The sequence below is a fragment of the Lynx rufus genome, unplaced genomic scaffold (assembly GCF_022079265.1).
Source record: "Lynx rufus isolate CCGP_SWC_20201006 ecotype Redwood Valley unplaced genomic scaffold, mLynRuf1.p SCAF_7, whole genome shotgun sequence".
Lineage (NCBI taxonomy): Eukaryota > Metazoa > Chordata > Mammalia > Carnivora > Felidae > Lynx > Lynx rufus.
Window position 1 is genome coordinate 60,848,808 of NW_025814889.1, and position 21,253 is coordinate 60,870,060.

Consider the following 21,253-nt stretch of genomic DNA (forward strand, 5'->3'; position numbering starts at 1 on the left):
CAATGTGGGGCTCAAACTCATGAACCATGAGATCATGACCTGAGCCAAAGTCAGACGCTTAACTGACAGAGCTACCCAGGTGCCCCATGTGCTCATGGTTTTATAAGAATCTTAGGAGAATCAAAAGAAATGTACGACATTTTTGCACTGAGGGACTGTTAGAAAGAATAAGTGACCAGCTGTCATAAAATCACTAATAAACTATCCATGGCAGAATATGATGAAAAGCTAAATTGTGAAGGACAAGACCAGACACAGAAGGGAAGCCTGTGGAGGGGAAGAAGAGAATATGGCACAATATGAGGAGGGGGTAGGAACTGGATTGGTAGGAACTTTGAAAGATGGATTTGTAGAGGCAAAAAGGAATGGGGAGGTGAGTAGAGTGGTGGACACAAAGCCTTGGGGTAGATGTTGGAGAAGGAGAATGGAAGATAGTTCATTAAGAGGAAGAAATTGAGAATGGTAAGGGTAGAGGTGACCATTGTGAGTCTCAGAGAAGCAGGAAATTAAGGTTCCAAAGTATACGTGGAATAATGAGCTTTTTTAAAAATTTTTTTTAAAAGTGTTTATTTTTGAGAGAGAGAGTGAACACGTGCATGAGTGGGGGAGGGGCAGAGAGAGGGAGACACAGAATATGAAGCAGGCTTCAGGCTCTGAGCTCTTACCACAGAACCTGACATGGGGCTCGAACCCACAAACCGTGAGATCATGACCTGAGCCGAAGTCAGATGTTTAACCAACTGAGCCACCTAAGTGCCCCAATGATGAACTTTTAGAAGGAGTTAAGACTCAATCCCCCCAAGACTGGCAGGGGGATAGAAAGGAAAGATGTTGGAGGCAGTATATACATTATGCTTTGGAGAACACATTACATAAGGGGGTTCATGCAAGATAGTCTCAATTACTAAAGTCCAGCAAAAAGGCTCTGGCAACACCTCCTAAACATAGTAGGAAGAGACAATACAGACTTGAAGTTGACCATGGAGGACATACCAGGTTGTAGGGAAACATGAATGAAAGACTTGCTGAGATGTAAGAAAGCCAAGTTAAAACCAAGCGTTCATTCATCTTTCATTCATTGGATGTTTATCGAACACCCCCATTGTTCATTCAGCTCATTTGGTTCGTACTCATTGTATGTCAGATGCAAAGACAGACATACTCACAAAGAATGGCAGTTTGTTGGAAGAGAGGGACGTATGTGTAGCCAAGTATAACCTAGTCCATTCAGTATGATGCCTGCTGTGGTGAGGGTTCATCCGGATGTTGTAACTGGCATGTGAGTGAACAGGTAATTCAAGGAAGACTTGACAGACAAAGCTCTAATTGAACTGGACTTTAAAGAATGAGGAAAGATGAGGAAAGGGTGGGAAATACTGTCCATGCAGAAGGAACAGAATTAGTGTGTGAGAGAGCATGCCATGTTTGGCTTTTGAGTGGTCTGGTAGGCAGAGCATGAGAGTCGGAGGGAAAAAAGAGGTGGTAGGATATTTGCCCAATGGAATTCACCTCTGACATTTATAAGGCAAAGGTAACAAAATTGGCAGAAATATAAATAAATGTGTGAACAAAATAGACCTTTACCTACTTGAATAGATCAACACAGGACTTTAAAGTTATGCAACTACTCCATTGGTGGCTCTTAACTTTTGCTTCATTTTGCTATAGTGACTTTTAATGGTTTTTTTTTTTTTTGATTACTCAAGCATTATGAACACTCATAAATATCAGTAGTCTTGAGAAGTGTGAGTATGTTCATTGTGAGTCAATTTTTAGTAATTTAATATTTTTAAGTTTATTTATTTTGAGAGAGAGGGAGAGGGAGAGAGGGAGGAGTGGGAGAGGGGCAGAGGGGGAAAGAGAATCCCAAGCAGTCTCCACTGCCAGTGCAGAGCCTGATGCAGGACTCAGTCCCACAAACTGGGAGATCATGACCTGAGCCGAAATTAAGAGTCGCTTAACCAACTGAGCCACCCAGGTGCCCCTACTATTGTGATTTTAAGATAATTTTGTGATACTGATTTTGGAACTTCTCCTTTCCATATGATATGTAGTAGCTTCACAAAACATTTGTAAGACTTGCTATAGAAACACTTCCAATCTTTCTATAATTTCCTTCAGTCAGAAGGAATAATGACTTTTGCTTTTTGTCCTCATTGAACAGAAACCTTTTTTTTTTTTTTTTTTTGTCTATCTAATGAAATGTATCAGTTTATAAAGATTTGCTTGCGTGGGGCTTTAAAAGCAGTTGCCTGCTAGTGTTCATAATCAGAACAAGGAATTTAAAGCTATACAGGGCCAGTCTGAGTACTTCCTTAGATTGAGGACATGTATTATATACATCCTGGCTCTTTTCCAAAAAATGTCCTCAAGAAATTACATAAATTTGGGGACGCCTGAGTGACTCAGTCACTTAAGCATCTGACTCTTGATTTCGTCTCAGGTCATGATCTTAGGGTTTGTGAGATTGAGCCCTGTGTTGGGCTCCTCACTCACAGTATGGAGCCCACCGAGGATTCTCTCACTCTACCCCCTCTCTGCCCCTCCCCTGCTCACGTGCATGCACACACGCATGTGCTCTCTCTCTCAAAATAAGTAAACGCTAAAAAAAAAAAAAAGTTACATAAATTTCATTTTCACGGTGGTCCCCAGGGTTGAAAGTCTTCCAGGCTATTCCATCTGACTCCTCATAGTACTTGTAATTTAATTCTGGGTCCTTCAGTTTACAATATGAACAGAATTATGCTGTGGTAATTGTGCAGGTATGTGGTCCAGCAGCTGATATTAAAAATTTTATCCATTCTAAATACACATTGTAGGCTTATTAAATTAGCTTCTGATTCTTTAGTTGCCTCATGGGAAATATATCCAGTGCATCTAAGTTTTTAGAAGCAACATCTTGAAATTTCATTTTTTATGAAAGCTCCTGTGTGTGTGTGTGTGTGTGTGTGTGTGTGTTCTCCTCAACAGATGGCTTTTGTTATTCCCACAATTTGTACTGGAAACTACATTATTTGGGAAGGTAGAATAATAGTACCAATTAATTCTGGAAAATAATGGATGTCACATTAGCCAGGTCCTGGGTGGTTAGGCTGTAGTTTGTATTTTCTCTGATTCTAAATCTGAAGTTATTTGCTTTTTTGATTGAACTCTGGATGGCCCCATCTAACCAATTTGAGCTCCAGTGGCTTTTCTTTCTGTTGTACTTCAATGAGGAATCAAGAAATTCTATTGGGATTACATATTATATGGTTATGAGGTATTTAAATGAGATAACAAGGGACATACCACATATACTGTATTTCAAAATGACGTTTTTATGTTGTCTGTTCTCTGCAAGCCTTTTCATGTGCCTCTTTAATGACTTTCATATATGAGACTGGTGAGAAAAAAAATGTGACTTGCTTCCCCAGTCTATACTTCCTTTGGCATTTATGCCACGCATAAACATATCTGAATCTGATAAGAAAAGACATGGGTGCCAGAGGGAGGGGAAGATAGTGAGCACTAATCTAAGCAGAGCCCTGGGCCAAGTGCTCTGGTTGTAGGATGATGCCCATTTACAGGCTCTGGCAGGAGCTGGGCATCATTGTAGGACCAAGCAATCTCACAAGAAGTTAATGAAGTCAGGATGGAAATTGGTGAGTTGCTGATGAGGATGGCTAGTCAGTGCTGCCAGGGAAAGTCACGGTGGACTGACTGCAAAGCTTGCAGGGGAGGAAAGAAAGGTTTCAAAGACAGAGGGAAGACTAGCCCTGTGATTTGGACGTGAGTAGCAGGGAAGAAGCTTGTGTGAGCTGTCCCCGCTGTCTCCCGTGTAAAGCAGGCATTTACAGTCCTGGATTTGGAATTTGGGGGGAGGAGAGAGGAAGAACAGAAGGGTGTCCCAGGAAATTCCCACTGTCTCCACCCAGAATTAGTGGCACTGAGCATTTGGGGGGAAAAGGGGGTTTTGTGCCTGATCACACACATGTGAAGCTTTGCATGATTTGGGTGTGTATCCACCTGCCAGTAAATATAAGTAGCCACCACCCCTCTTAGGTCATGATTTTCTGCTTGATGAGAAGTTGTCTAGTTTGGTGATAACATGCCTAAATGCCTGACATGCCTGTTTTACCTATTTTGAGCTAAATGAACCAAGTTGCAATCTCATATTTTCTGTTAATGACAGCAACAGCTGTGCCCAAGTCCATTCAGGTTCCTTGGATTAAAAACATATGCAATTTTGTTTGCCCACAGCGGTTTAGTTTTAAAGAGAGTTGAGCCTTACGCACATTATTTTACTTTGTTTTTTTTTTTTCAGACAAATGGACACCTGCCTGGGAATGGAGAGGTGTATCAAGAAAGGCTAGCCCGTTTAGAAAATGATAAAGAATCTCTCGTTCTTCAGGCAAGTGATTTTAAAATGTTCTTCTTTCTTCATGATGTATTTACAAAGACCATTTTAAATTGGGATGGTGTATTCAGATGCTTACAGGAGCCAGACTGCTACCAGAAGTAAGTGCATAGGCCATCTGAACACAACAGGGAGAGGTGGGTACCGTGGGAGAACAGGGTTTGCTTACCTAGTCTAGAGTGAGCTAGAATCCGCCTTGGCTCCTCTGATGGCAGGCACGGTATCATCTAAACTGATTTTCTGATCTGATCTGTCATCTTATTTGATCTGATTTTTTAAATATACAGCAGATATTATAATTTCATATATACTATATATATTCATAAATATGAATATTTCTCATTTGGAATATGTTTAATTTTTCAGTTTTAAAAATGATACCATGAGACAAACAAAACATAAAGTGAGTAGTGGAGTCTGGTTTATTAGCCAAATTTGAGTTCTTTTCTTTGTAGTGTTTTAAATGCTTGACAAAAAAAAAAAATATATATATATATATATATATATATATATATATATATTTTTTTTTTTTGGTATTGAGCTAAATGATTTGCAGTGTATTTACTAGGCTGGTGATTGTTGGGGAAAGACTCAGATTTTCAATAACCACTGAAGATAAAAGACTAATCCAGTATCTCCTTATGGATCTTTGAGTTACATCCTAGATTGGAACACATGTGTAGACAGTGTGATCATGAAAGATCTCATGGAATTTGAGTTCTGTGGATCCTTTTCTTTACTCTTCGTGAAGTACCAAACCTGAATAGTCCTTCTCTTTCAGACATTAACTCCATTGTCTATCTTAATTTCTAGTATTATTTCCCTCTTCCACCCCCCCCCCGAAAAAGATGATTTGTTAACATGCCCTCTCGCATAAAATGAAATGATTTTAATCTATAAATATAAGGTATCGCACATTCCCAATCACCCCAACCTCCTTAAAAATTGGAGTCCTCAGATCAATAAGCATCTGAAGTAGGAGTGTAAAGGACCGCTGTCTTACAAATTCACAGGTTTTTCCTTTACAACCAAATGAGTAGTGACATCATTCCAGTTTTTTTTCTATTTAGAGAAATAAAGTTTGCAGTGGGACCCACATTCTTCCTAATCCATTGCAGTATTTTGCTCTCAATACAGGTAAGTGTGTTAACAGACCAGGTAGAGGCTCAGGGAGAGAAGATTCGAGATTTGGAGTTTTGTCTTGAAGAGCACAGGGAGAAGCTGAACGCCACAGAAGAAATGCTGCAGCAGGTAATGTACAGAAGCTGGCTCCAAGGTGCTATTTTCTTGCTCAACTATTTGAAATGCTACATTTGCGTGTGGTGTTCACTCTGATGCAGCAGTAAATCTCATGACTCACTTAGACCGGCATAGTTTAAGCAAAAACCTAGAGTAGCGGGGTCTTAAAACTTCACATAATTACAATCTGGAATAAAATACTGATAGGATTGTAGATAATTTTAATGTTCTTCTTTATGCTTTCATATGGTTTCCTAATGCCCATCCATGAGCATATAATGCATGATTAGGAAAAAAGGTAAGTACCTTTAACTGAAAAAAAACAAAACAAAACACCCAAAAAACCAACTTGTAATTTGTGTACACATACGGACACACACACACACACACACACACACACACACACAATGCTCATATTTGAGAGGACCTATAATATGTATAGGGTACACTCTGACACCCTGGAAGGAGACTGTTTTGGTTTGAGTCTTACCTCTGCCATTTCCTTGAGGAGAGTTCTTAATCTCTCTGTTCCTCACCCTCCTTATTTGTTGAATGAGGATAATTCATGAGTTACCTTTAGGAGCTTTTACTTCATAAGGTTGTTTTGAGGATTGAACCACTTAAAACATGTCAGAACGGTGCCTGTTGCTTAGCAAACATGTCGTCATCGGTGTTATAATCAGGCTGGGCAGCATCTAAGGCTTATGCTGTATATGTATGTATGTATCTGTATAATGTATGTCTCCCCAATAAGCAGGTGTGTGTTTAGTTCTGCTCAATGAAAGTTAAAGCAAATAATTTTTTCAAATTTTATCTATTTAGTAATTAATCTTTCCCAACTGGATAGTTAACCACTTTGCAGTTGTGAGACACATCCATATGTGACTACTGGTAATAAAACAACTTTTGAATGTATCTCTTAAATTCTAATAGGAGCTTCTGAGTAGGACATCCTTAGAGACTCAGAAGTTGGATCTGATGGCTGAAATCTCTAACTTGAAGCTAAAACTGACGGCTGTAGAGAAGGACAGATTGGACTATGAAGACAGGTTCAGAGACACAGAGGTAAGTGATATCCCCTCTCTTTATATACAGATAGGTACGTGTGTGTGTGTGTGTGTGTGTGTGTGTGTGTGTGTATCTCATACACCTATCTCTAGAGCAAGTGGAAATTCCTTGTAGGTGTGAGGCAAGACAGTTAATTACTATATGCTCTCACTCATCCATGCTTCTTTTTAAGAATTAACTTTAAGTACATTGACTTTTTATCACTAAATGCTAAATGGCAATATTTGTTGTGAGAGTTTTGATATTAATTATTAATCCTTTCACTAGTCTTTAGGAATACTTTTGCCTTCATGATATTTGGAGCTTCTGTCTATTCATCTGTCTGTCCATCCTTCTGTCCATCCATAGTGGTTTTCTTTGTTGTGGAAATAATGGGTTTAAGTGTACCATTTTACTAAAAGCTATTAAGTTTATTCATTTATTATTTCTGAGAGAGGAAGGAAGGGAGGGAGAGAGAGGGAGGGAAAATGAACACAAGTGGGGGATGGGTAGAGAGAGAGGGAGACACAGAATCTGAAGCAGGCTCCAGGCCCTGGGCTGCCAGCACAGAGCCTGATGCGGGCCATGAACTCACGAACCATGAGATCATGACCTGAGCTGAAGTCAAACATTTAGCCGACTGAGCCACCCAGGTGCCCTTAAAAGCTATTATGAAGTTACACTGATTGTTTATTATATAATAAGTAAGTCTTTAAATATGTATAGAAAACATGCTTTCATTATATAATCATAAAAAAAACAGATTTTTAGAGTTTATTTAGTTTGGCCTTCTACTTTGGGTCTATTCCACACACAAATCATTCCAATTAAATAAAGCTCACTAAACTTTAGTGAAACTTGGGATAGATTCTACAGCTTGAAGTACTCATTTTTGTGGTTAAACCTGCTTTGTTTTTTGTACTATTTTATTAATCTGGGTCTTTTATTTGCTTATTTGTTGTTGGGGAAAGAGCATATCCATTTGAAATTTATTTATTTGACAAAAGGGGGCTCCTGGGTGGCTCAGTGGGTTAAGTGTCTGACTTCAGGTCATGATCTCGCAGTTGCTGAGTTCGAGCCCCGCGTTGCGCTCTGTGCTGACAGCTCAGAGCCTGGAGCCTCCTTTGGATTCTGTGTCTCCCTCTCTCTGCCCCTACCCTCTCAGGCTCTGTCTCTGTCTCTCAAAAGTAAACATTAAAAAAAAAAAAAAAAGAAAAGAAATATGAAGAGCTGCAGGACTTCCTTCTCTCCTAGGGCCATCTCTTTTTTCACAAATTTTTTTTTCCTTGGTTGGAGTATGGAGAGTTGTCATACTGGATTAGAAAGTGGGTACCAAGAAGGAGAGAGAAGAAGAAATCATTTAAGTTCTTTTCCCCCTCTATTTTCATTTCAAACATTTATTCCCAGCCAACTACATACCATCATAATATGAAGTACATTATGTATATTAGCCACTGTATGAAAGCCCTACATAGATTTGATGTCATGAGATTTACTCCATTGCTATTTTCAAAATTAAATTTTCTGTGAAAGGTGGAACTATAATGAAAAGTCTTGACGTGTGTGTTACTTCCTCAGCAGCAAAAGGAAATCCCTAAGCTGGTTCATGTTTTAATCTTCTGAAGCTCCTGGTCGGTCACCTATATGAGCATGTTTCTCACTTGATTGCGACTGGAGCTCTTAAAACAGATTTCTCCAAAGTTGTCACTTTTGTGCTTTCTTCGAAAATCTATTTGGAGAGGCACCTGACGTGTGATGACAAAATCACTTGGCTTATGATTGAAAGTGCATGAGGAGCACCTGGATGGCTCAGTCAGTTGAGCGGTTCAACTTCGGCTCAGGTCATGATCTCACGGTTCATGATTTCGAGTCCTGATCGGGCTTTCTGCTGTCAGCCCAGAGCCTGCTTTGGGTCCTCTGTCTCCCTCTCTCTCTGCCCCTCCCCAGTTTGCTCTCTCTCTCTCTCTCTCTCTCTCTCTCTCTCTCAATAAATAAATAAATAAATAAATAAATAAATAAATAAATATTAAAAAAAAAATCTGTTTGGATATTTTCCTCTTTTTCCTTTCCGTCATTCCCTGACCCCAGCTGCTACATAACATGATAGAATCCAGTCAGCAGGTAGACTACGTACAGAGGAGCTAACTCCGGTACAGGGAAAGAAGTTAGAGTGTTTAGGGATCAAGAGTTGGTGTTTTCCATTTTATTCTTAAAATTTAGGGGGAGTCTTAACTTTCACGACTGGTTAATTGGATCTGAGATGTTAACTGAACACTAGGACTTAAATAGAAGCGGACATGTCACGATTTTTTTTAAGACTCTAGAGCATTATTTACATCTGAGTTTGTCTACTTTTTTTATTTTTAATAAAACTTTTTTTCCTGGCACCTCCCTGCTTCACTCATGCACTTTTTTTTTCTTTTTTTAATGTTTGTTTATTTTTGAGAGAGAGAGAGAGAGCATGAGCGCAGAAGGGGCAGAGCGAGAGGGAGACACCGAATCCGAAGCAGCTCCAGGCTCTGAGCTGTCAGCACAGAGCCCCATGTGGGGCTTGAACCCATGAACCGTGAGATCATGACCTAAGCTGAAGACAGACCTCCAACAGACTGAGCCATCCGGGAGCCTCTCATGCACTTTCAATCATAAGCAAAGTGATTTTGCCATCACACTTTCAGTAAACTCAATCCCTGATAACTTTCTAATAAATATTCAACACTATTGGCAAAATATATAGCTCATATATACCCAGAGATTATAAGAAGTGTGATAAACTTTGTAACATATTAATTAAAATAGCCCTCAGAATTAAAGCTGACTTGAATATGTTAATTTTCATAGTATTGTTCCCTTAATAAAAATAAAATGTTTTGGGGTGGTTCAGTTGGTAGAGCATGCTACTCTTGATCTTAGGGTCATGAGTTCACACCCCACATTGGGGGTGGGGAGGAGCCTCCTTAAAATAAAAACAAATTTCCATGGCTGTCTCATGAATCCAAAATTCTTAAACTTTGTTTTAGAATTTTAGATTATTTGGAGATTAATTTCTAAGAAAATATTGGAGTGGGGAAGAAGTATAGGCACTTCCAAAAGATTAGGGGTAAAAGTCTTGAAACCTTGGAATATTGAGGACTTGCCTGTCCCAGGAATGGCTGATAGGAGATGCTTAGCATTATTCAACAGTGCCCCCTTCTGGTAAGAGTGCAGATGTCAGAAACTGAGCTTCTGTGGAGCCTAAAGAGTTTCTCTGAAAGGGAAAAAAGGGAGATTTTCTTTTTAAAAAGAACCGAAATTCTGATAAGAAATTAGTTGGAAATAATTTGTATTCCAGTTTTTAAAGTTTTATATTAAGGAACTATTTCCAGATTTTCCAGCTTGGGTTATTACAGTTCATGTTGGAGATTTATATTCATACCAACAGTGTTGCCTCCAAGTATACTTGGGTAGGGTTTTTTTTAAATAGAAAAATGACCTCGATTTATAATTGTTTTCTTCAGTTATTTCTTTTTCTTTGCAAATTGTCATTATTTCTAGAGGTAAAATAAAACAATACCAAATAGGAATTCAAAGCTCTTTAACTATGAGAAAGTGGAAAGATATACATAAAAAAGATGAAGGAAAATCACTAAGAATTCATATTATGCAAGGATGATTAATAAATGGGAGAAACTGACATTTTCCTTAAACATGACTCTTGAATGTGTAGATAAAGAATCACAAGCAAAATGTTATTAAATGATGTCACACAGTTCACAACCTCATTGATAAAAGGAGAAAATAGATATCCTCTTATTGAAATATTGTATTAATAATTGAAATAATAACTAATGAGTAGTTATTGTGTAATAATGCTAAGTAATACTCTCCCCCATTTTACAAGAAACCATGTCCAATTTAAAAGCCTGTGGGTTTTCTGGAAAGTGTATTTCCTTGTGGCATCCCTTTCCCTATGTGTGAATCATTACACACAGAAGTTTAGAATAACCCCTCATTAAGAAAGTTTTATCTCTTTTAGCATTGTTCTATTCTTTTTTATGGCATTTTGTGTAATTATGTTCTGTCATGTTAATTTGTGGCTCAGGAATAGGGACCTGTAAGATGAGGAACAAAAACATATTAACTGTTGGTGGGGTCTTCATGGCTTATAGTAAAAAAAAACAAAAACAAAAACAAAAACATCTTCTTCACAATACTTGAAGTTGGTATTATTTAGCATTCTAATTTCCTTTTCTGGGCTCTAGACAAAAATATGTCACTGTTTCTCAGAACACTTAGACAAATTTTACAAGCAAATTAGTTTTTTTAGAAAGCGGCAGTAGAAGAAGTATCTGTATTATGAAAACTTTTGGATTATTTTCTTTTTCCTATTCCAAATATAACATTGTATTATGACAACATATTTGTAAATGACGGGGCCCTATCTATCTATCTTGGTATAGATTAGCGTGTTGCTGCTTTCCTGATATATTTCTTTGCTTCCTTTTTTTGACAGGGTCTAATGCAAGAGATCAATGATTTGAGGTTAAGAGTCAGTGAAATGGACAATGAAAGACTTCAGTATGAAAAAAAGCTGAAATCAACCAAAGTAAGTTTTCTCAATGACAAAAATGTTTAAACACTTGACTCACTACTTACCTGTGATCAATAATATAAATAAGTTTTCAACCTAGTGTATGATAAAGAAGGTTATTTTACAAGTGAATGAACAGTTTTCCCCAAGCTGGAGACCTTCTTGAATTGAAGCACTACTATTCTGAATAAAAATCGGGCTTAACTAATCTAGTAAAACATAACCTGTTATTTCTCTTAATTACCTAACCTCCTTTATAAACTGATACTATTTTCTTGGTTATTTAGGGTTGTCTTTTTCTATCTATAGTTTTCTTTCACACCTCTGTCTCTCTACCAGTCTTTAATGGCCAAACTTTCTAGCATGAAAATCAAGGTGGGTCAGATGCAGTATGAAAAGCAGCGGATGGAGCGAAAATGGGAGTCACTGAAGGTGTAGTAGACTTTGGGTAATGGGGTCCTGGGCCTGTTGCTTTCTGGCTTGTGCTGTTTTGCTGTGATAGTGTTTTTAGTAGCATGTGCATTCATTTTGTGTGTGTCATCTGCCTTTTAAAAATACATCTAAAGCTGATGAAAGGGACAATGAGATCCCTAATACTGTTTTCAGAAACGTATGACGTAATTAGTGTGAAAATAATAAACCGTATTCATTTATAAATTAAATCTCAACCCTCTTAGCGTGTCTGAGATCCAAGCATGGTAAAATAATTGCAAAAATGCACCTATGAAAAAATTCTGTTTTGTAGCAGTAGTAAAGATTGCTTTTTCCTTTGGGGCTTTCTTGAAGGTAAATGTATATAGCAGTTAATTGTATCATGGCAGTGAATTGAAATTACTGCTTAAAAGAAGCTTCTAGCCAGTGCTACTGAAAATTCCTTATACTCGGTCTCCACTCCTATCATAAGTAAAAAGTATGGAGCCAAGTTTCTGGCTTTATTAGAGATCTTCTCATAATACTAAACATAATACACTTAGAGACTGAAAATAAAATGTTTATTGAATATCAAAGAACATTTATTAGCACTGCATAGCTTTATTTTCTGTGTTCAATACAACCAGCAAAATTTAAATTTGCTAATGCTAAGTTCTTCACCAAAGTTAAACTGAAAATTAAACCATTAGCAAATAGAACATCAGACTTGGAATCTTTAATAGCTGTGTAGTAAAAAAAGAAGAGGGGGATTTAAAATCTGTTTGCTCAGTCTTTTTTTCCAGTGTTGTTAGAGATTCTCTTCCTTTAGTTTGGGGTTGGGGATGAATTATTAAGTCCCATGATTTGGCTAACATTGTTCATCACTTGCTACCGTTAATTAAGCTCTACCTTGTCCAGTGAACATAAGTGCCATCTAGGAATACTAAATAAATCTCAGTCAAGTCTTAATATATATTTTCCAATTTGCATTTTATTTTGCTTTTATGACACTAAGCGTCTAATTTGGTTATCATCCTTGATTAACTTGAGGAGATTTTTTTTTAATTTATTTAACATAAGATTTAAACATTAGGGCCACCTCGGTCCTAATTATACTTTAAAAGGTTTTGTTTTAATTTGGTCACACAGAAGCCTGAAATACTTATACCAGAATTATTGTACATTGACTTTCATTAACTGTCTTGCTTCCTGCTTCCCATTGCCACTGTCTGATTTCTGAAGTCTGCATCTAGATCCCTGTCGTTTTTTTTTTTTTAATTGTTTGTTTCATTCACAAAAACTAATTATTGATTTAAGAGTTGACACGCTCCCTGAATATTCTCTTTTGGCCGTAATCTGTTTTAAAACAAATTTGTCATTTGTAGGACGAACTGGCATCTTTAAAAGAACAGCTAGAAGAGAAGGAATCTGAAGTAAAAAGGCTACAAGAAAAATTGGTGTGCAAGATGAAAGGAGAAGGGATGGAAATTCTTGATCGAGGTAGCTATATACATTTGACATTTGTTATCTTTGTTGAAACCCTCCCTACTCAGCCCTCCCTATGCTCCCTCTCTTTGTATAAGAACTCAGTTTTAGTGGATATTTAATTCCAGAGAAAGGGCAGAGGAGTAGAAACAATATAAGCCCAGGACAGCAGGGAATCCTGAGACTCTTGCCTGTGCCTGGGGATCTGTTAACTTCCTCTTCAGCAGCTGAAGAAGGGTAGCTCTGTACTTCATCGGATATTTATTTTAGATTACCAAGTTGTAAATTCTCACGAAAGAGTTCTTGTTCAAATTGCAGTATAAAGGAGTGTCTGAGAGCATTAAAAGGAACCATCATTATGCCCCAAGATTATTTTCCTCTGAACTGAACTTGAAACAGCACAAAGTAGGAGATTTAGAAACCTTGCCTGCCCTTTTGAGAGAAAAGAGGAAAAGACTCTGCATCTTTGGAAAATCAGTGAAAATTGACTGTGGATTGAGCCCTCCACCTGCTAGAAAGGAAAAACAGGGGAATTCTCGTTCTGAAAAAGTATATGAATTTATCAAAATTGTTCTCATAATTGAGGAGGTTTGTTTTGAAAATTGTATGGACTGTAAATTTTAATGTACATTATACTTGAAAGAAAATAACTTGAATGAAATGTGGTTTTTATATTATATTTGGAAATATAAATGCACATAACACCTGACAACACTAGGTTCAATTTAACCTTTCTTTGCTGTTAAAGATTATTGTGGCACTGCAGAAAACCAAAGCAACTTCTGACTCTTTTTTTTTTTTTTTTAAATTTTTTTTTTTCAACGTTTATTTATTTTTGGGACAGAGAGAGACAGAGCATGAACGGGGGAGGGGCAGAGAGAGAGGGAGACACAGAATCGGAAACAGGCTCCAGGCTCTGAGCCATCAGCCCAGAGCCTGACGCGGGGCTCGAACTCCCGGACCGCGAGATCGTGACCTGGCTGAAGTCGGACGCCTAACCGACTGCGCCACCCAGGCGCCCCCTGACTCTTTTGAAACAAAAAAAAAAAATTGCATTTAGTGTAGCTTTAGTATATTTATCTGTATTATGTGAAAGTTGGTAACATCATTGTGCAATGAAGGCGTTGAATTAGGTTACCTTTAATGTCTTTCTTGGCTCTAGAATATCCTGGCTTTATATACCTGTAGTTATTACATTCCACTATGGATCAGAGAACTTAATTCATTAAATATTGAGGAAAATGGATTTTTTTCCCTTGTGTATTTTGGCATAGAATTTGTGTGTGTGTGTGTTTGTGTGTTAAGTAAGCTCTACGCCCAACATGGGGCTTGTGCTCATGACTCCGAGATGAAAAGTCACATGATGTACCAACTGAGCCAGCCAGGTGCCTCCAGAATTGTGTGTCCTTAAAGGACATTCATAGGCAGGTCATTCTTGTAGGGTTTTAAGAATAAAATGGAGGGGTGCCTGGCTGGCTCAGTCAGTGGACCATGTGACTCTTGATCTTGGGGTTGTGAGCTCAAGATCCACATTGGGTGTAGAGATAACTTCAAAAAAAATAAAGTCTTAAGAAACAAAAAAAAGAATAAAATGGAATCAGAGGACTTGTGGGCTAGAGTAGTGGTACCCAAAGACTGATACTGGTCTGTGAACTGCTTGTTACCAATGTACAACCAGGTAAATATGAGGGTTGAGAGCAGGGTTTAAAAACTTCATGGCAGTCTGATGTTGGCATAACATCTAATTGCATGGTCAGTGGACTCCTCCTTATTGAGGACATAGACCATTTATTTCAGTATTGTTGAATTTGAGTGGTGAGTTTCATGTGACATAAGCAATGTACTAGGCACATTCAGGAGGGCCATATATTGAACTGTAATAGAAATGTAAAAACAACCAAAGCATCACTAGTGGGTTTTTCACCATGTATAGTGTAAGGAGTGCATATGTACTCCATTTTATACAAGAAAATTGACAGAGGTAAGAACTCAAATTTAGTTCTTTTGATTAATTATATTCGATTCTCTTTCTAACCTTACACAGAGCATTATATATTGTAGTGCCATTTGTAAAGTTACAAAATAGTGCTTAATATTCAATTTTTATAAGGTTAGCATTTCTTTATCTTAGGTGAAAGGAAACTAAATGATAGTGCTTTTAAAATATTCATTGTTGTAATGTATACTAACTTCCAATTCGATGGGTTTTCCTGCACAGATGAAAATTTTAAAAAGAAGCTCAAAGACAAAAGTAAGGTTTTTGGTGTATTTCCATCAGCCTTTACATTCACCAAAAGTACTACTTGGACTGTTCTTTGCATGTGTTTTAAAACATTTATCTCACCAAAGATGTAAAGTTGCTTCATCAATAAGCTCTCCATTTCTTCAGAGTGCAGTAAATAGAGGGTAAATAAACAAACAATAAAAACAAGGAGTAAAAAGGTCATTTTGCATTTTTTCTGATTTAGTCCTTTTGCTCCACAGGATACAACAGAGCACTCAGAGTAGTAGTGGAGGTGAGAGAGCGTTTTCTTTGTAGTCCAGGAGATATAGGGTCAGAGGAGAAAATTAAAATGACTTGTCAATGTGTTGTAGCTCGCTTTTTCACTGAGATCTGCATTAGGAATTAAACATACCCTCTTGATGTTCGAAATGAGATTGTACCTAGGCTGACCAACAGAACCCAGATCATACAGTGCAGCATAAAGATAAATCCTTAATGGGCTCTTTGCTTTTAGATACTGAATTCTTAAGTCAAAGGAATTTGGCATCACAAGAGAAAAAAAGAAAAGAAAAAGAAAAAAGCAATTTCTACAGAATATACCTTAATTGAAAATGTTAGGGGCACCTGGGTGGCTCAGTCGGTTGAACGTCTGACTTCGGCTCAGGTCATGATCTCGTGGTCTGTGAGTTTGAGCCCCATGTCAGGCTCTGTGCTGACAGCTCAGAGCCTGGAGTCTGCTTTGGATTCTGTGTCTCCCTCTGTCTCAAAGCTCCTCCCCTGCTCACATTCTGTCTCTCTCTCTTGCTCAAAAATAAATAAACTTTAACAACAAAAAAAGAGAAAATGTTATGCCAGTGTTTATGATGCACCACTGTTTTAAAAGTTATCTTAAGTAATATTTTTTTTCCCTCAGAAGCAGGTAACTTAGGTGAATTTTTTTCTCTATTGAATTTTTTTAATTTGTGATTTCATTTTAGGTTGACTTTTCTATCATAAAATATTTTATTTATTTATTTATTTATTTATTTATTTATTTATTTATTTATTTATGAGAGTGCACATGGATGGGCATGGGCACACACTTGAGTGGGGGAGGGGCAGAGGAAGGTGGGGAGAGAGAATCCAAAGCAGGCTCCCAAGCCCAGTGGGGAGCCCCACACAGGCTTCATCTCACAACCACGAGGTCATTCATTACCTGAGCTGAAATCAAGAGTCAGACACTTAACTGACTGAGCCACCCAGGAGCTCCAATATTTGTTCTTTTATTATTAAAGTAACATGCTTTTCTATTAGGCCATCAAATTTTAAGGAAAATCACATTTACCTTACTTTGGCTTTTATGTTTCAAAATAGTATTGGAAATGATGTTTATAGATGAAGCAAAGTGCTTATTATCCTTCTGTGTGGAACCTACAACCAGCTGCTTAGCATGACTACTCATATAAATGCCACATTCCATCAGGCTCTTACCATTCATGTCTCCATATTGGTTAAAACGGAGTATCATTTTCTCTGCTTCTGTCATCATGTACACTGTTCATTGCTTTCACCCACTGCTTTCTAGGTTTCTTTTTTGGAAAACTCCATGTTTTCATTGTTATAGCACTGAAATTTCATGTTGAGTGTTCTCATGAAGATTTTGTTTTGCTTCTAGAGAGGGTAGTTAGCTCTCACTTACCCTTATTGTTAGCGATGACCGTTCAGGTGAGATAGAAGGTGTTCATTTTTCAGATTTTCCCTAAAAGGAGGATATGGATGGTAAAAGTTTCATTAAAACATTACAGTCTGAAGAGGCAGCCTCTTGTTATAGTCACACCTATTAACTAACGTGAACTCTTTTGTGATGTTATGATATTTTCAGATATTGAAGTACAAAAAATGAAAAAGGCTGTGGAGTCTTTGATGGCAGCAAATGAAGAAAAGGTATCTAGATGAAATTATTTATATGGATGTGTAACACCATTGTGATCATTCCCTGCGCTTTCTTGAGATATGTCACCTTGAAAGAACATAGGCTAAACACTGCTGAAGTTGAGGGACAGCCGTTCTCCCTTTCTACACAAGTGTGCCCCTGCTCAGTGTTGGCAGATGTAATTGGGATTATGTACAAAAGAATGGCAGCCAGCAGCGCTGGCTCCACTAAGAATTCCCTCCCCTCCTCTCCATGAATTTAGAAAATGTTCAAGCTCTCAGATCATTTCTTTATATGCGGGTAGGAAACGAGAGAAAGGATATGGTCCATGGTGCACCCTTTGTGTGGTCACTGGAAATCCTAGGCTAACGTGAACCCTGAAGGAAGTGGCCCATGACAGCTGTAGCTTCGTGATGGTGTTGATTTTATTCGTGTTATTTCCTTCTCGTTCCTGGATTCTTTCACATCAGGGATTGCCTCTATTCTCCTGAGAGATGACACACGAGAAAACAGAGGCACAGGCACTATGAAATCAAGTATGGCCCCAGGCCCTGTTTTAGGTACTCCGGCCAAATGGCCAAGGTCTCTGGGAGTTCTTTTCTCCCAGTTGCTTCTCTCACTTCATCCTGCTTAGAGCAGGGACACAATTACCTACTAAAACAAGGTGTTTCTTGGTGGCCTGCATGATCAGCCATATATCCAACTGGCAGCAACACTTGATTTCAGCTCCTGTCATCAGAACTACTTTTACCTCTTGTTCCTTAATGAATGGAACAAGGAGGCATTTTCCCGAGAAAAGATTAATTTCAAGGAAGTAAAAAACAAGCAAATGACAAAGAACTTTGTCTTGATCTTTTTCTCTCATCTTGTGTCTTTCTCTTACTTCTCTCTATGTTTTTGCCTTTCATTTTCTTTATTTGCTCTTTATTATATGGAAATAAACTCACTGTCCTGTCACCCATGTGGTTTCTTTTTTACTAGTCTTTCCTACTGTTGAATACAAAGGAAAGTCATTAGCAAGGTGCCCCCATAGCTTTTACTTTTTAAAAATAATCATTGAAATTCATTCGGTTTTAATTTCCCTCTGCCCAAAGAGCAACAATAACAAACAAAACTCCCAATGTTGACTGAGGGCTTATTAGATCCTCAATCTGCTTTAGGAGCACCAAGGGTGACAAGTTTTTAGTAGTTCCAGAGAGCTTCAAAGAGGCCATATTTGAGCAAAACCTGAGGAAAAGCAAGAGTTGTTCATTAGGAAAATGAAAGCTTCTAGGGAAAGTATCTGTTACCCAGAACATGTCTCAAAAGCAAGGCTTGAGACAACCAGTGCATCCTGGGAAAGTTCAGAATGATATAACAGGTGGAGGGGTAGATGAGGCTAACAGGGGAGCTGCTATGAGGTGTTAGGCAAGCTGGAGTGCTAAGCTAATCATTTGGGGTATTAACTGTAGACCTTGGGCAGTGACATGATTTAAATTGTCATTTTAGAAAGCGAACTCTAGTGGCAAAATGGAGGCAAGAGTAAGGGAGGCAGAGTTAGGACAGAAAAATTAAGAGGCTGTTAAATAGTCTAGGTGAGAAATGAAGAGGGGTTGAAATACAGCAGTAGAAGTGAAGTGGTAAGGTTTTCCAGAAATTTACAGATTGACAAGATTTTTTTTAAATCTGAATTTGAGAATAAGTTTCTAGTTTGAGTAGCAAAGTGAATGATAGTGCCCTCAAAGAGTTAAGGGAATCCAAGCAAGAGGCTCAAGTACTGAGGGCAAATAATGAGTTTAATTTTAGGTACATTCAATTTGATGTGCTCATGGGACATCTAAAAGGAGATTTCTCATAGAAAGTGAGTCTAAATTTTAGGATTAATGCAGAATTACAGATTGGTAGGGAATGGACCCCATCAATTTTAGAAGTACAGAATTATAGATTGTTGGGGATTAAACTGTAATTGATGTATAGTTAGCTTTTGCTCCAAGACCAATCACCTACATTATTTCTCATACTTCTGAGGGTTGGCTAGGTAATTGTTATGGTCTGGGCTGGCTTTGCAGATCTCTGCAGTTAGCCAGTGGCTAGGATGGGGCTGGATGGTCTAGAATGATGTGATTCACCTGTCTGGTGATTAACCGACTTGTATAGGTTGGTCCCGTCCGGGATGTCTCTTCTCCAAATGAACTCTCATCCTCCAGTAGAGTAGCCTACGCTTCTTCACATGGTGCTTACAAGGTTCCCTAGAGCAGAAAAAAGAGGGCAAGCCCTAATATGCAGATAAATACCTTTCAAGCCTTTCCTTGCACCACATTTGTTTATATCTCTTTGGCCAAAGTAAGTCACATGGACAAGCCCAAAATCAGTGAGGGAGAAGCTAGGGAGCCCATCTTTATAATCCACCAGAATGAGGGTAAAGGACAAAACCTGGAAGTGCTAACATTTCATGATCTGGGTTGGCCAGATAGTGGGGGTTGTAGAAGTAGAATATCTTATCTGGTCAAGGGATTAAGAAATCAAAATAGAAGAAAAGAAAGAGTGGAAAGAAAAGGGAACAAAGAAGGAAAGAGTGGGGTCAGTCAAGTACCAAACAGAGGTCAAATTAGACAAAGGATGAAAAGTGTTCATTATTTCAGTAAATAGAAAGTCCCTAATGACTAATTGAAGCAACTTTGGCTGAGTGTTTTGTGAAGGAAAAAGTCAGATGGTGACTGATGACAGCTGATAAAGACAGCAGGTGTAGACCTTTCTTTCAAGATCTGACCTAGAAGTTGGAGAGGAGAATAATTAAAGTTGATTTTATTCTTGTTTTTTTTTTGTTTGTTTTTGTTTTGTATCTTATTACCTTGTTTTGTTTTTGTTTTTTAAAGATGGCAGCTGAAGGATAGGATCTCTAAATTTAGAGGTACCTCTTCTCTATCTCTGATGTACGTAGGAAAACTATTTTAGATATTACCAGTTTTACTAAAGTCTAGAAGTCTTCTTTGGATAATGTAAATAATTCATGTCTACTTATTCTTTGTGTCACAGTTTTACTGTTTAAAATCAATAGTATTAAAGATGATAATTGATTTTATTATAGGATCGGAAAATAGAAGATCTTCGCCAGTGCCTGAACAGGTACAAGAAAATGCAAGATACGGTGGTACTGGCCCAAGGTAAAAAAGGTAGCGTAGCTTTCTAGGTTTTTCTACTTTACTTGATTTTAAGTGGCTGTGAACTTTGACATTTGGCCTTGTTTTCTTTCGGGGAGCTTATCCATTATTCCAAATTAGTTCCTTCGTTCATTCAACATTATTATTAGGCATCTGTTCTCTGCAAGAGAGTGTGTAGTCCAATGAGAATACTGTAGATTGTTTGGTTGGTCAGGGGGACAGCATTCCAGAGAGAGGGAGGACAACAGTGTGTTCAGGAGGTTGGGGGGAAAAGAGCTTGGTGTGTTTAAGAAGTAAAAGAAGATGAGTATGCCTGGAAGGTACTGAGCAGGGAGAGAATGAGATGAGCTGAGCTGATAGAAGTTGAGTGTCGCCCAGGCAGTGAGAGGCATTCAGCTCTTCGAGCCCAGAGGGATTCACTGATGGTTTTTAACACGTCAGTGGCATCTGCATAACAAATGGACCATAGTGGGAGGAGGGAGCAGTGTGGGAGGGAAGAGAAGCCAATCAAAAGACCCCTGCAGCATTCCAAGTGGAATGATATGATAGGTACTGATAGGAAATATATTTTGGTGTTAGAATCAACATTGGTTTGATGGACCAGATGAGAGTGAAGAAGAGGAAAGAATCAAGAAAGATTTACCTTTCTGACCAAAGCAACTGGGCGGATGATGATTCCATTTACCAATGTAGAGAAGCCTAGTAGAGGAACACTGAAATGTGTTCAACATTGAATGTGTTAAGTTAAAAAACAAAAACAACCCACGAGACATCTAAGTAAAAATAGTCATGCTTTGATGGTGATTAAGGTGTACACTCGTTGAGATGAGCA

General features: G+C 38.1%; 1 protein-coding gene across 2 annotated transcripts in view; it reads left to right on the forward strand.

Annotated features, from left to right (window-relative positions):
• Positions 1–21,253, forward strand: part of PPFIBP1 (PPFIA binding protein 1) — a 62,530-nt gene that overhangs the window by 10,039 nt on the left and 31,238 nt on the right. For both annotated transcript variants that reach the window (XM_047066997.1, XM_047066998.1), the window contains exons 3-9: positions 4,304–4,390; positions 5,534–5,647; positions 6,569–6,700; positions 11,172–11,264; positions 13,046–13,160; positions 17,231–17,292; positions 20,349–20,424. In XM_047066997.1, coding sequence (XP_046922953.1) covers positions 4,304–4,390; positions 5,534–5,647; positions 6,569–6,700; positions 11,172–11,264; positions 13,046–13,160; positions 17,231–17,292; positions 20,349–20,424 — 679 coding nt within the window. The remainder of the gene's footprint in view (positions 1–4,303; positions 4,391–5,533; positions 5,648–6,568; positions 6,701–11,171; positions 11,265–13,045; positions 13,161–17,230; positions 17,293–20,348; positions 20,425–21,253) is intronic.